The 13682-nt window shown below is 36.1% G+C and overlaps 1 protein-coding gene across 1 annotated transcript in view; it reads right to left on the reverse strand.

Annotated features, from left to right (window-relative positions):
• The window catches only part of LOC107102721 (CUB and sushi domain-containing protein 3-like), a gene marked incomplete at its 3' end in the record, with an annotated part of 164716 nt that overhangs the window by 10564 nt on the left and 140470 nt on the right, over positions 1-13682 (reverse strand). Inside the window, exons 35-37 of the mRNA XM_015402128.1 lie at positions 8550-8674; positions 8248-8344; positions 6278-6382 (exon numbers count right to left, since the gene is read on the reverse strand). Of these exons, the coding sequence (XP_015257614.1) occupies positions 6278-6382; positions 8248-8344; positions 8550-8674 (327 nt within the window). The remainder of the gene's footprint in view (positions 1-6277; positions 6383-8247; positions 8345-8549; positions 8675-13682) is intronic.

The following is a 13682-nucleotide window of genomic DNA, read 5'->3' on the forward strand; positions in this document are numbered from 1 at the left end:
TCTAAAGTGTCTTTGCAGCAAAGGGAAATTGCATTTTTTTATCGTTCTGTTTAGTACAAGAGCAAACCTTTCATGTATACCTTGAAATGGCAGTAAAATGCACATGACTGTACAAACTCAAACTCATTCAAACCTACTCAGAGTGTCAACAAGTCCAAACAAGTAGGTGGATAAGATTCTGTAAACAAGGGAACAGATAACAGCCATATAATATTTTAGAACAACACAGTAACTCATCAGAGTGAAAAATAGCACAAGTGATGATTCCACTCAACACCTAGGGGAAGTTAGACTGAATATTTGTGTGGGAGGTGATGGTAAGCAGAAAGGGCATAGAGCATTGAGGTCGATGTAAGCATCCACATGCAATAATTCAGCCAAAAAAGAGCTACTGTAACGGTGGAACACAAGATTCTTACATTTATGGGTTTATTCAAGAATATTGCTTAGAACGTTTTCATGTTATCAAGGAGACTTGGTTCTGCAAATCCCAGAGTGAAGTTGCTGTCATAGCGTACAGCATGCCTGCCTGGGGGTAAGTGTGACATCAAAGTACAAAGCAGCCATAAATTTAAACAGTTCTATGCAATTATCATATGTCCACACTGTAAGGAATAGCCATACTTTTCTTTGCACTGTTCTGAAAAAAGGGTCAAACCAATTTAAAGTGAAATTAATATAATCTACTCCGACAGCACTTTGAACGAAAAGTCCCTAAAAAAAAGACCGGAATTTACTTTCAAATATTACAAAGCTAAAACTTAAATATATGGGTTTTATTAGAAATGAACTAAGAAATAAGGTAAAGCCCTCCTTCATTTTTGGTTTTAAATAAAATCAGTCTTTAGTCAAGCATTTCTTTTTTTGGCACTTACTTCCTTAGTTTGATAAAAAAAAAAAAAAAAGAATAAAACAAAACAGCAAGAGCACCCTTTGAAGTACAGTTTTGTGTTGGAACAAGTGTCCACTAACATATGGCTGAGGTTTCAGTGAAACTCTGAAACAGACCTTAAACACTTTACATTTTTACAGGTGCTGTCTTCTTTTGGTCAGAAAGTTTATGTGTCCCAGCATGAGCAGCCATGTTTGGAAAGAGTCCAGTCCTTGTTCAACATAGCTGGCATTTCAACAGGCAGCCTTGCCAACTGTATTTAGCCAATTAATTCTGAACCATGTGAGCTGCATATGCTGCGTCAATGTCAAGGCAGAATAAATCATAAAAAGCAGCTTTGTCTGATATTGTTTTTTTACTTGGAGATTTTTCAACTGAAAATAAATGCAACAGTTATTACATTAACTATTTCAATTTATTATATCAGGAAAGGCAATAACACCTGTTTAGAATTCAAAATAAGTAGCTTAAGGCTTTTTTTTTTTATTCAGACACAGCGCACAAAGGAATGGAAAAAACAAACAAACTGAATGTTAATAAACATGAATAAAAATGTAAGTAAAGCTAACGATAATTTAGAGGCATTTTAAAGTGCTGATAGAAAGCTCTAATGGTCAGATAAGAATGATTAATAGGCAAGGTTCTTTTTAGTCAATTTAATCAAAAGTGTCTGTATTTGTGTACTTATAAAATAGCATTAAGAGAGCATGCATTGTCAATACTTAATCACTCGTTAATGTTCTTAAATTTGGTAGCCTTTATACAACGAACAAAAAATAAGTTAGTTAAATTTGAGAAGTTTTAACAAACACTTAGCTTCTTGACAATCTTAGAGTCAAGTAAGAATATTTATTCCTTAGGAAATATGCTTGGAGACTGCTAATATATTTTTATTCCTGGACTCATATCATTTCATTTGACAGCTGTTAAAGGGAAATCAGAATTTATTCAAATTGGTAAACTTGGAAAACTCATGCCTATATTGATATTAACTGATTACTGATGTAAAACTCTCCACTGAAGGGTTTTTGCTAGTTGGGTGTATGTAACAGTAATGATCATTATAAAATTATTTATGACCAGCGGGACAGGGAGACAAAATCATATTGTTTTTTAATTACAACGAAAAATATAAAATATATGAAACACAGAACTGCAGAGCAATCTGAAAACAAAGCATAGCAACAATATGGTGTTGTTTAGGTCTGTATTTAACATGCATTTCATCTTATTTAATTAAATATGTCAACTTTAAGCATGATTGATCCCCTCTGAAATTAATGTCTGTAATATATACTTTGATCATGCTTTATATGCTAAACCCAGTGATTGGAAAAAACAAAAAAAAACAAAACATGTAATGAGATATCCGGAGAGCTAAAAAAACCCAACAAATTAAGTGATTGATTAACCACTACAAACTGAATGGATCACAGTGTAATGGATAATTTGGGATTTACTTGTTTACTGATTTTGAGTAAATACCTTTTTAGACAAACCATTATATCTATGCTCCCCTAAATATTGTACTAAGACAGCAGCACATCAAAATGTATACAGTATCATATTCTGGGCATCAGGAATAAAGTTAATTTTCTGTTAAATAAAGCGGAGCTTAAGAGTTTCCCCCCTTCCTTTCCGAGCATGCACAAAAATGACAGGAATGCACACCTCCAAAGTATAGTATAAACTCTATACTAAGTTTCTGGCTTAACCTCTCAAAACCCACCATTTTAAAGCATTTACAAATAATACCTCAGAATGCATAAAAATTACACTGGTAAAATGTTTCCATGTTAGACATCGTTGAAAAGCTTAGCTTCTCCACAATTCAACCACCAACTTCATTTTATGGACATACTGTAGCGAGCTCCAAAGCACAATTAACACAGATATAGCAGCATGTCAAAATGTACCATGACAAAGCAGCCACAACAAGCAAGCATGTCTTTATTACCGCTGTTCAAAAGATACCTTTTTTCGGGAATAAGAAAAAAAAAAAACTTTAAGCCATGTTTAAATTGATGCAGCTTGGGTGTTTTACTCACCGAATTTTCATGTATATATACATATATATCAGAAATTAGAAGGTGTTAGCTTTGAAATAATGTATCACACATGTAACTTGGGCTTACAGTTCTTAAGTTATTTGCTTTTCCATTTGGCTATGCAAAATAGGCGAGAATTTCCCAAAATGAGGTGGATGTATTAATATGAGTTTTGTCAGGCAGTTGCTTAAATTAAAACATATTTGTCACCTTGAGAAAAAGAAGTCTTATCATTTTATTGTCAATACAAATGGGGGTGATGAGGAGGAAAATATGAAAGTAGCAGGTTAAAAAGAGCTTAAGTCAGAGGAATGGGAGTTTTGCTTGTATGCTGAAAATGTTTGGTGTTTGTCAGTTCTACTGGCTTGCACTAGAGTGTCTCATAGTATGTGTTCACTAACCCTTTATTTAAAAAAACGACTCTGGATAAGCTAGCTTTAAGATCAGACTTTGTTTCATCAAAATTATCTATTTTCTTCACTTAAAATTATATAAATATTGCTGCTATATCAATTGTAGTAGATGAGAAGAGCATCAAGATTCAAATGTGATACGTTCAATAAAAAAAGTAAAAATTGCTAAAGAGTATGCTGTTGTTTTACGCCCAAAAAGGTTGCTTTGAAGAAGTTGAAAAGTGGTAGACCTATGAAGCTTAAATCTTTCAATTAAACATGAAATCTTGCTTTCAAATGTCTGATCTTAAATGTATAACACTATGTCAACGTTTTATTCATTATTTTTTTGTACAAAAATATACTAGACAATGAAAAGGATGATGCTCTCATTGAATGTCACTGCTTCATTTGGATGTAGGACAGTGGGTGGCACCATCTGTCTGCTTTATACTGTACCATATTATAAACAGCTAAATTAATATCTAATGTTCAGCTTTTTGGAAGTTTCACATGTACTTGGTTGGTCTAAAATAACAATTTGTGTAGTAAAATAATTTAAATAATGAACAAAACTTCACAATAAGTATGTTCAAGGGAAAGCTTTTGAATTTATTGTACATATCTGGAATATTCAATTTACTTAAATGTATAGAATATTATATATATGTCATTCTGTGATGAGTAATGCTTTTTAATTAACAATTCAAAAAATTCAAAGCAGTTGGCATTTATCATCCCACCATGGTCTTCAGAGAAAGTAATTTTCTGAAAAAGACTAAAATAACTTCCTTTCTACATGTAGGGTGAATTAGGGTAAATTATAAAGGTCTATGACAGGAAAATTACTAAAAACCTTAGTGAGGCTTTTTTGAGAGGACTGCTTGGAAAAACCTCTTCCTTTACAAAAGAAAACTAAACATAAATAAATGGTTTGGTTTATACTTATATTTACATTCAAGTCACTATAATATTTCTGGACCCAAAGAAACAGCCATAATCTGTAGCAAAACAAAAGCAAAGCAAATCGCTATCAGTATCTTAATACTGATCGTGTTTAAAACTAAGTACCAGACATATACAAGACTGTTGAATAACAGAGTCCTGGCACAGGAGGAACTCTAAAACATATGGCTTAAAAATAATCAAGCTGCTGCAATGGTCCAGGCACAGTCGAACCTTAACCTAATAAAAATTTTGTGGTGGGGTCTGACAGCTCTTTGTAGATGAATGGCAGCAAGTCTGAAAGAGCTGAATCATTGCTGTTCATGCCAAACTTCATCCACAAGAGTGCAAGAGAATGACAAGGTCACATTGCAAACAATTGCTTAGTTAGAGCAGCTAATGGTTGTTCTACAAAGAAGTATTTTTAGACATGTTCTATGCTTGGATGCAGTTTGATCTAATAAAACCTAAAGATCCCACATTATGCAAAAATGTACTGCATAAACATTTTGTAACAGTCCTATGTGTACTGTAGCCTGTGTATGAGATTCAAAAATGAAAAAAAAAAAACCTTTCAACTATATAACTGCCTTGAAAAGCATTCCCCATATGATGTCATAAGGGGAAATATGCTGTCTAAAGTGGTCTGTAGCAGCCCATCGGTCAAGCTATGACCTTTATCTAATGTATTATGCTGTGCTCCTAGTGCTATGTTTATCTTTTTTAAGTTTCAAATCTAGAATAGAGTAAAAAATTAACTATTAAAATCTTGCCTTTATTGAATTTTTATATTAAAAGCTGTTCTGTTTAGAAATACTAAACCTGTACAAAAAAATAGTTTGGAATTGGGTCTTATTCCGAGGCTTAAGAGCTTTCCCCATACTGTACTTTGCAACAGATTCAAAGTGAAAAACAGACACAGAAATGCCCACAGAGAAACGTGTCACTGAAATGATTCTCAGCAAATGGTGCTAAGAGCAAGAGGGAGTATAGCTAGACTTTACCTCTGAATATCTTATGAAATACAAAAGATATACAGACTGACATATGCTGATATGGAAGTGATTCTCAACTGTGGAGTATCGCTAAGGGAGATTTTTGACAGACACTAAGGAGTGACTAAACTATGATGTTTCTTTACACTGGCATGAATTTGTGAGATCAGTTAAAGTGAACTGAGATTAACTCTTATGCAAGGATGAGTGTTAGGAAAGTTCTTATATGTCCTTCCAGCGTTGTCATGTCATGTATTGTCTCAGGACCATCGACTTCATGTTTTCTCTGAATTTACAGTTTAAATTGGCTGTAACTTTTGTAACAATCTTCTCAATACATCTCAGAGGTTAAAAGCAGGTTTTAGAGTCACACTAGCTTATTATAATAGCAGGTTGATAAAGAGAAAATCCCATTGGACAACATAATTCGGAAGCAGATGGGAAAAAAAACAGTTATCCATTCGATGAATACAGAAGGAAAAGAAAAACACTTAATATGTCAATCACAGTGGACTGTTTTATTAAGAATTACCCTTATTCTCATTTGCAAATTTATTTGACTTGAGGGGACGAAGCAAATGAGTCCCTCCACAGGGACTAGCCACACTCTTTAAATGTTAGTACACAATGCTCCTTTTGGAAAAAAAAAAGCCTCAGAGTGATTCCCCCACTGAGAGATGAGCAAATTCAGGTCGTAAATAAAGCGGGATGCGAGTCCAATAACTTGAGGCTATGCACAAATTTAAAAAGCAAGTGCACTTGGGAATACCAGGCTGTAATAGAAACGATGCCGGCACAAAGACTTGAAATTAAACTATGAAGAGAATAAAAAAAAAAATACATTCTCTGTTCTACTTTCTGTCTCATGAATTTTCTATCTACGGCTGACTGTGCTATCCAGAACAGCTGTGCCGCTTATTTCTTCTACCCTGGAGCAGCAGCTGTAAGTTACAGCAGGCGAAGAAAGACCAAAATACAAGGAAGCGGACATGCCATCTCTCATACCTGTGTACTCCAAGTGGAAACCAGCAGCAGACACGCTGATGTCAGACTGGAAGGTCAAGTACAGGTTGTTGGATGTACTGTTCAGCAATTGGGGGATTGTTGTACCTGCATTATGAAATACAGATAATGCATTTACACATTCAACTTTGTACAAAGTGATTACTTTTAAAAAGCAAGCAATAGTTTTTATACAATATCAATAGCACAGTATCAATGAAGACTTTTACAAAGCAATAGCATTCAGAATACTTTAAGAATGACACATCATCAATTTTCTGGATTTTAGGGCCTATCATGGTTTAATGTTACATTTCAGCTTCACTAAAATGCAACTTATTTCAGTTCTTGTGATTGAAGTATGTTTTAATGAGATGCCAGAGAGGGTGCTGGACGTTCTCTGGTAAGATGGCATTTCAGGAATTGTTTCCTTTCCCCTACTGGTTAGAGGAGGCAGCTGTCTATCAGGATTGGATTGTTGCCTTTAACTTGCTTTGGAAGTCGGTGCTCCGATCAAGGAATAATGTCCTGCCTAAGCTGAATGAATTCTAGCGGTCAGTGGGAAAACCACTGGGATTGAAACAATAGAAGAGAATAAAAAAATCCTTCTTATGTCCAAATGCATAAAGAAGACGTCCCTGTAAATAAGGTGCAGGTCACAGACCTTTACAGCAACAGAATGCTCACTTTAAGGGCTACAATGAAAAAAGAAAAGAAAAAAAAAAACTGATTGAACATTTTTTTTCTTTATAAAATAGCTGATACCAACGGAGCACCACTCAATACTATTCATCAGGAGCCTGGTCATGGCGCTAATATGTTTGGTGATATACTCTAAACTAGAGGTAAAAAATTACTTAAAACAGGAGTATACTTTAAGATTGTTTAAAACTCCTCCTGATAAAAATCTGTTGTTGGACCAAGTGTTTAAAACTCCATAATCACAACATCTTTTCTCTTAAAGTTAGCATGTCTATCTGTGAAATAAACAGGATAAGCTTGCCATTAAGGCAGGTTACATTTCTAACTAGTAAACCTTTATTTAAAAAAAATATTTTAAAAATCCTCATGAAATTGCTATTATTTTATTTTATTGTTTTACCTTTTAATATTTTACTGTAAATAAACTTGCACATTCTATTGTTCAGCTGGGTTCCTAAAATACCAAATTTTAATTTGAGTATTCCTCACCACCTTTGAGAAAAATTTATTTCAAAAAGGACCACAACTATGAAAAATATTGAATGTGGAATTAAAAAAATGTTGGAAATTTATGTTCATTCAAAAAAGTACTTACGTTTAGCCTTGCTAACATCAGGGATATCTTATTCGTTATCAGGGGCATGTCTTTGGAAATTTGCAAGCTGATTTTGACATGGAGTGTAGAGATAATAATGGTTATCAGCTCAGGCCAGGCTAAAACTGATTTCTGATTTAACCTTTTCAATCTGTATTTCAGATCTGCTTTGTTGGAACTTTACCAGAGAGCTGTTTTACTATTCAAAGAGGTTTGTTCTAAATGAGATATTCACCCTTTTAAAATTTTTGACAGCTCATCTCATAAAACTGATAATGTAGCAGAAATCATTTTGCTACACCATTCCCTCCTACATTAGGATTTAGCTTATGAAATAATGGGATAGCCTGTTTCTTGTTAGTTACCATGTGGCAAGTGCAAAATTTTCATTAATGCAAGCCCAGTGGCAATGCTAAATCTTTGAAATTCCTGACTAAACTGGGGCTCATATAATGGAGATTTCTGCTGCAAAGACAGCCTTGCAGGAGGGAGAAAGATTTTTTTCCCTCTCTCTTGACTTCTTAAACTTGATTTTATACAGCCTTCTCAAAGGACATACCAAATGTCATCAGCCCCATCACCACATCTGTCTCTCTGTCTGCTGCTATAGTTTTGTGACATCCGATTGAAATTCAACAGGGAGCTGACAAATAAAATTTTTCTATATGAGATTTACCCGAGTAGCTCCCAAGCCTTGGAGCGTTGCCATCTACGCCATCAAAAAAGTCCAATGAATCCCAGTTATGTTCAGTGGCAAAGGTCACAACCTGAATCTAAATAGAAAATAAAACAGACTTAGTTCAGCTTAAAGGTCAGCTAAATGGGCTAAAAACATTGCTACTATATATATATATAGATAGATAGATAGATAGATAGATAGATAGATAGATAGATAGATAGATAGATAGATAGATAGATAGATAGATAGATAGATAATGATAAAGATTAATGAAAAAAAAATATGTTTGACGCTCCCACCTGTATACCTGCCCCCTCAGGAACAGATATTCTCCAAGCACAGTTCAGATAATTTGAGTATGTCTCAGGGTATCCAGGAGAGAGGATGGTGCCTCGACGTTCAGTTAACACTCCACCACAGGGAACTTTAAAAAAGGATAATGTATTGGGAAAGAGTTAAAACACAACAAGAGATGAGTCAGTCGTGATCACAGTGACAAAATAGAAATTGTTTGGGAGTGACAGTGCCAACAAAGGTATCTACATTTTAAAAGTTATTATTCAATATTAGTACATAAAACCCCAATGTACTTTTTAGGGATTTTTGGTGGTAGACCAACAGCGAAAGGAAAATTATAGTTTCAATATTTTCAAGACAAACAGCTAGAAAAATGCCTTCATGCCTTTATCTTTAATACTTTATCTAGCTACATTTCTCTGTTATTACAAAAGTTGGGTGGGGATGTCTACCAGTTATTCAAAATGTAGTCCTATCCCTAGAGAGAGAAAAAAACCCACCAAAGCACATACTCTAGCTACAAATGTTTGCTAATTCTTCTATGCAATTTTAGCAATAAAACAGCAGACTTCTAATGGCATTGGAGCCCAGATCCGCGAATTGCCTCACGGATTTTATTTTTCTCAGAAAATTAAGAGTCCAGCTTAATCTAAAATGACTTAATCTATGAACGGCATTCTTGCACTTATGGTTTTCCCTCCAAAATAAATTCAAATCCATAAACTGTGGGCATGGTGGTGCCTAGAAAAAATTAGCCAATCCAATTTGCCTACTGTGAAAAGTGGATTGGCTACTTGTTTGTCAATCAAACATTTTTCGCTCCTGCCACCGTGACATTATTTACATTGGCTCCAAGCGTAACTCATGTAACTCCTGTTCTGCTAGCGGTGTCATGTTATTGGAACTTATGACTGGCTTAAATACTCATTTCATTCACCTTTCTAACTCTGCCCGGTTGCTCATTACCTCTAATCCACCTGCCCCTGCCTATATTTAAAGGTATAATGGACAATCTTGTACAGTATTTCTGTGAGGATAATCTAAATAAGTGGTTCTCTTAATTGCTGATCATTCTGGTGAAAGGCCATCCTAGATGCTTGTCCCGCTATCTTGGTCTGCGCATGCTCACTCTCAGGCGTATATCTGTGGTGAGCTACGGGTACAAACAGTCATTGAACCTCGCCTTTCTCAACACGGTTCTTTGAAAATGGCGGAGAGTCGTAAGAAAAACAGTGTCTATAAAGTGTATAAGAAGAAAAGAAAAGCCTCACAGGAGGCAGATATTTCTTGAAATGCTTTGCATGGAGAGTTCTAATCACAAAGCATTATGGAATTTGCTGTCACAGCTGCCCGCTGTCGACTGCCCAACAGCAGTGACTAATAGGAAAGATGGAGCAGGCACAGCACAGTGGAGGAGGAGTTACATGAGCAATGGTTAGCAAAAAGCAGTGATCATCTGTCTCAATGGTATGTTAACTTAGTTCGCTTTAAAGTCCACTATATATTCCCCGCTCTATATACTGTAGTGATTGAGGGATTTAGGGTATAGAGCTAATGCTCGGGCACAGTAAACTTGTAAGAGCTATGAGAACAGCAACTTTTAAACAGAGTGTGCACAAGTAGAAATGGGCTCATGCATGGTCTTGCACAAGTTTAATAGACGTTCCTTATCGAGAGCGGGCACAGGGTTGTGCATGTGCATTTTCTTTTAAGTGGAGAGGGCGGGTCTTTTAAGAAATTCGCGAAAATCCTCCACAATACCTTTAAGGGGCTTGTATCCAGTCATCAGGGCCGGATTATTCCTGTTCTCTCTAGCCAGTGGTGAGAGTGTTTTTTATCATACTGACCTGTTCTGCCTCGCAACCACTGAGCCTGCCTGTTTCCGTCTGAACGGTTTACCTGAACTGCCTTTGGGCTGCTGGACCCCTGAGCCTGCCTGCTCCTGTTATGATAGATTTGCCTGACCTGGCTTCGGTCTCCTGGACCTCTGAGCCTGCCTTTTTCTGTTCTGATCTGTTTACCTGATCTGACTTCGGACTCCTGGACCTCTTAGCCTGCCTGTTCCTGTTTTGGTCTGTTTGGCTGTCCTGACTTGGGACCCCTGCATGTTCTACCAGGCTACAGCATCTGAGCGGCGCCCGCCGCATCTTGTTGGCAGCCACCAGCTGGATCCTACGTCATTGGCTCAAGTTCGTAATCTTTCTCCGTTACATTTTCGTGGTCACTAACCTGTATTTTCCTTTGTCCAGTTTCCTTTGTCAGACCCCCTACCCGGTGCTACCACAGATCTGTTTGTTTTTAATAAACGCCTTTTGAGTAATTCCACTGTCTGTCTTGCATGAATACTGGGTGCTTCTGTTCTGAATCGTGACAAGCGTTCCGCCATTCCGAAGCATGAAAAAGTACTCCTATGTTTGTTTGCTGTTGCAGTTTTTTTTTTTTAGCTATTTGTTCATTCTTTGTCTAAACTGAGAGTCAATGACCGAAAAGAATCCTGACAAACCTAAAAGAAACAGAAAGTCATTTTTTGGCGTAGTTGAAAAGAGGAGAGAAAGTAGGAAAGAACAGAGCCAGCTAATGACTGTATGTTTAGGAGCTTTTTTCAGATATGTCATGTTCTGAAGGAGCAAAAGGGAATGAAAACGGATCCTTTGGTAGCAAAACTTCTGCTGGACAAGTAAATTACGATTAATTCTGCAGTAACTACTCTAATTATTTCAAATAACACCAACAAATTGTAAATATAACTTCCAGCGATAACGCCAACAGGGAGACCTCTTATTCTTATGGTGATTTCCTGCTGACTAGTAGGATCCTGGCACTTTTGTGCCTCTTTAGGTGAAATACAAAATCACCGGCAAAACGGGAATTTCTAATACCGATCAGAAGTATGTTAAAGTTTCTTTTTACATTCTTTTTACATTGGTCCATTGATTTTCTGTTATTACATCATGTTCTACTCACCCATATGGGTTTTGTGTCATTTGGAGCTGTTCCGAAGATATTCGGTTTTGTTATATCCAGGTAACATCTTCCTATGGGCAAAGAGTTGAAGGCACAGACTAAACTATTCATAATTTATTCTTTATGGTACGCCAGCATTCATAATATGTTGGCGAATCACTGTCCCCCAGACATTCGTAGTTATATTTTTTATATTTATATTTTTTAAAGCAAAGCGGAGTGTGTATGACGTCATCCGGACGCACCGGCTACCATTCATTCATCCTGTCCCCTGAACTGCTGCTAGTTTTACTCACATGCCTGGAAGATGTCTAGTGCTATTACATAAGATGATCTCTCTCTCTAAATGGAATTGAACGATTCAGATTAGCTAGCCGTATTAATAGAAGGCGTAGAGCGTAGCCGCCTGCGGCCCGGGCTGCCTGTCATAACTCCAGTGTGGCGAGCAGATGACGTCATACACACTCTGCTTTGTTTTAAAAAAGTATAAATGGTGTTCCCTTCAACAAATTTGTGTATGCAGTTCTGCCATAGTTTTTTCAGCTTATGTAAAAAGGGTTGAGCAGTCCTCCATTTGATGATCAAAACTATATTGTTTTGTGACTAAACCCTCCTTTAAATGTCTCTACTGCTCTGAGCCTCAGCTATCTGCTGCTTCCTTTGGTCTTCATATGCTTTTTGTTCTCTAATGATCTCTTAAATAACCTCTAAGGCCTTTAATGAACAGCTGTGTGTATACCGAGATAAAAATACTCTAGGGTAACCTGGATTCACTAATTAGGTGACTTCTAATGGCAGCTTCTTACTCTGGATTTTATTTAAGGGGACCAGCGTAGTTGAACATAACAATTTTATCAGTAGAAAAACACAGTATGTATTTCTTTTACTTCAACATTATGGGAAAGAATCATCCTAACACTGCAATATGTTTGTGTATTATATAACACCTCAACAAAATAAACAAAATTTGGGGATTGTAATGTACATACAGTATATACACGACTATAAAGGGGTTGTTCCTGCTTTGAGAAAGTACAACAGTAAGTTATTGGTGGTTCAAATAAAAATGTTTTTTAAACTTTACTTTGCCAAAGGCCAAGTAAACTATTACTTTTAACCACTTTTGTGTGTGACTTGTTCCTATCGGTGCCACCGGTAGCGTTTTTTGACACGGTGGTGCTGACATACACTAGTTTGACAGTGTGACATTTGAGCATGTGTAAAAAACTAAATAATAAAACAGTGGCTAACTGACAACAGCAGCTACAGTATTTTTCACAGCTTTTTTCCAGACAGGTGTCAAGTGTCCTTCTGTTCAGTTAAAATAGTGCCAAGCTTGGCGAGACTTTTCTTTCCTTAAGGGTTGTTTGCAAGGCCTTTGTTTTTCCATTTAGATGAGATCGGCATTTTTCACCTTAGCATATATTTGGGTAGTTTTAGATAGAAAAAACAAGAAAAAAACAGTATATCAAGTCCATAATTAAACCAACAAAATAAATGGAGCCAAACTCTATATCATAATTTTCCCCACTTCTTAAGGGTTTTAAGTACGGTAACTACTGTATATCCAGGGTAACTATATCCAACTAGGCTTACAAACAATTGTATTCAGCTTTTGTGGAACCGACAGCATAGGTATTGTTCAAATGAAACCTTTATCAGTGCTGCGTAATATGTTGCTTCACACAAGGAGTTGAATTGTGAAGAACATTATAGGACTATAAAGTTCTGCTCTCTATGAGCAAATTGATAGAATAAAAGGAGTAATGGAAAAAAGGACGATGTGTAAACAAAAGAGAAACGCTAGGCATAACAAACGGAAGAAATATTTATCTTCTAAACAAAAGTTCAGATTTCAAGTATTTGTTAACATATATATCAATATTTTATTGGTTATTTCTATTCTCCTCAAAAGAACGATTAGAAATCAGCACCACGGTGACAACTTTGTTCTTATTCTTTGTGAAGCAGGGAAGCAAATGACTTCAGGGTTACATCTACAGCAGTCAGGCAGTGGAGAATTCATACTTTCATATCATAACCATCACTATATTAACTTCTTGCGAAGGGATATTGACGTGTATTTAATGCTGAATTTCATTAACTCCAGGATCACATTACAACTGAAGAATGGCATTCCCCTTTCTTTTAACACTGTATCACAGTGATAG

The sequence above is a fragment of the Cyprinodon variegatus genome, unplaced genomic scaffold, assembly GCF_000732505.1.
Source record: "Cyprinodon variegatus isolate N-32 unplaced genomic scaffold, C_variegatus-1.0 Scaffold1304, whole genome shotgun sequence".
NCBI classification, from domain to species: domain Eukaryota; kingdom Metazoa; phylum Chordata; class Actinopteri; order Cyprinodontiformes; family Cyprinodontidae; genus Cyprinodon; species Cyprinodon variegatus.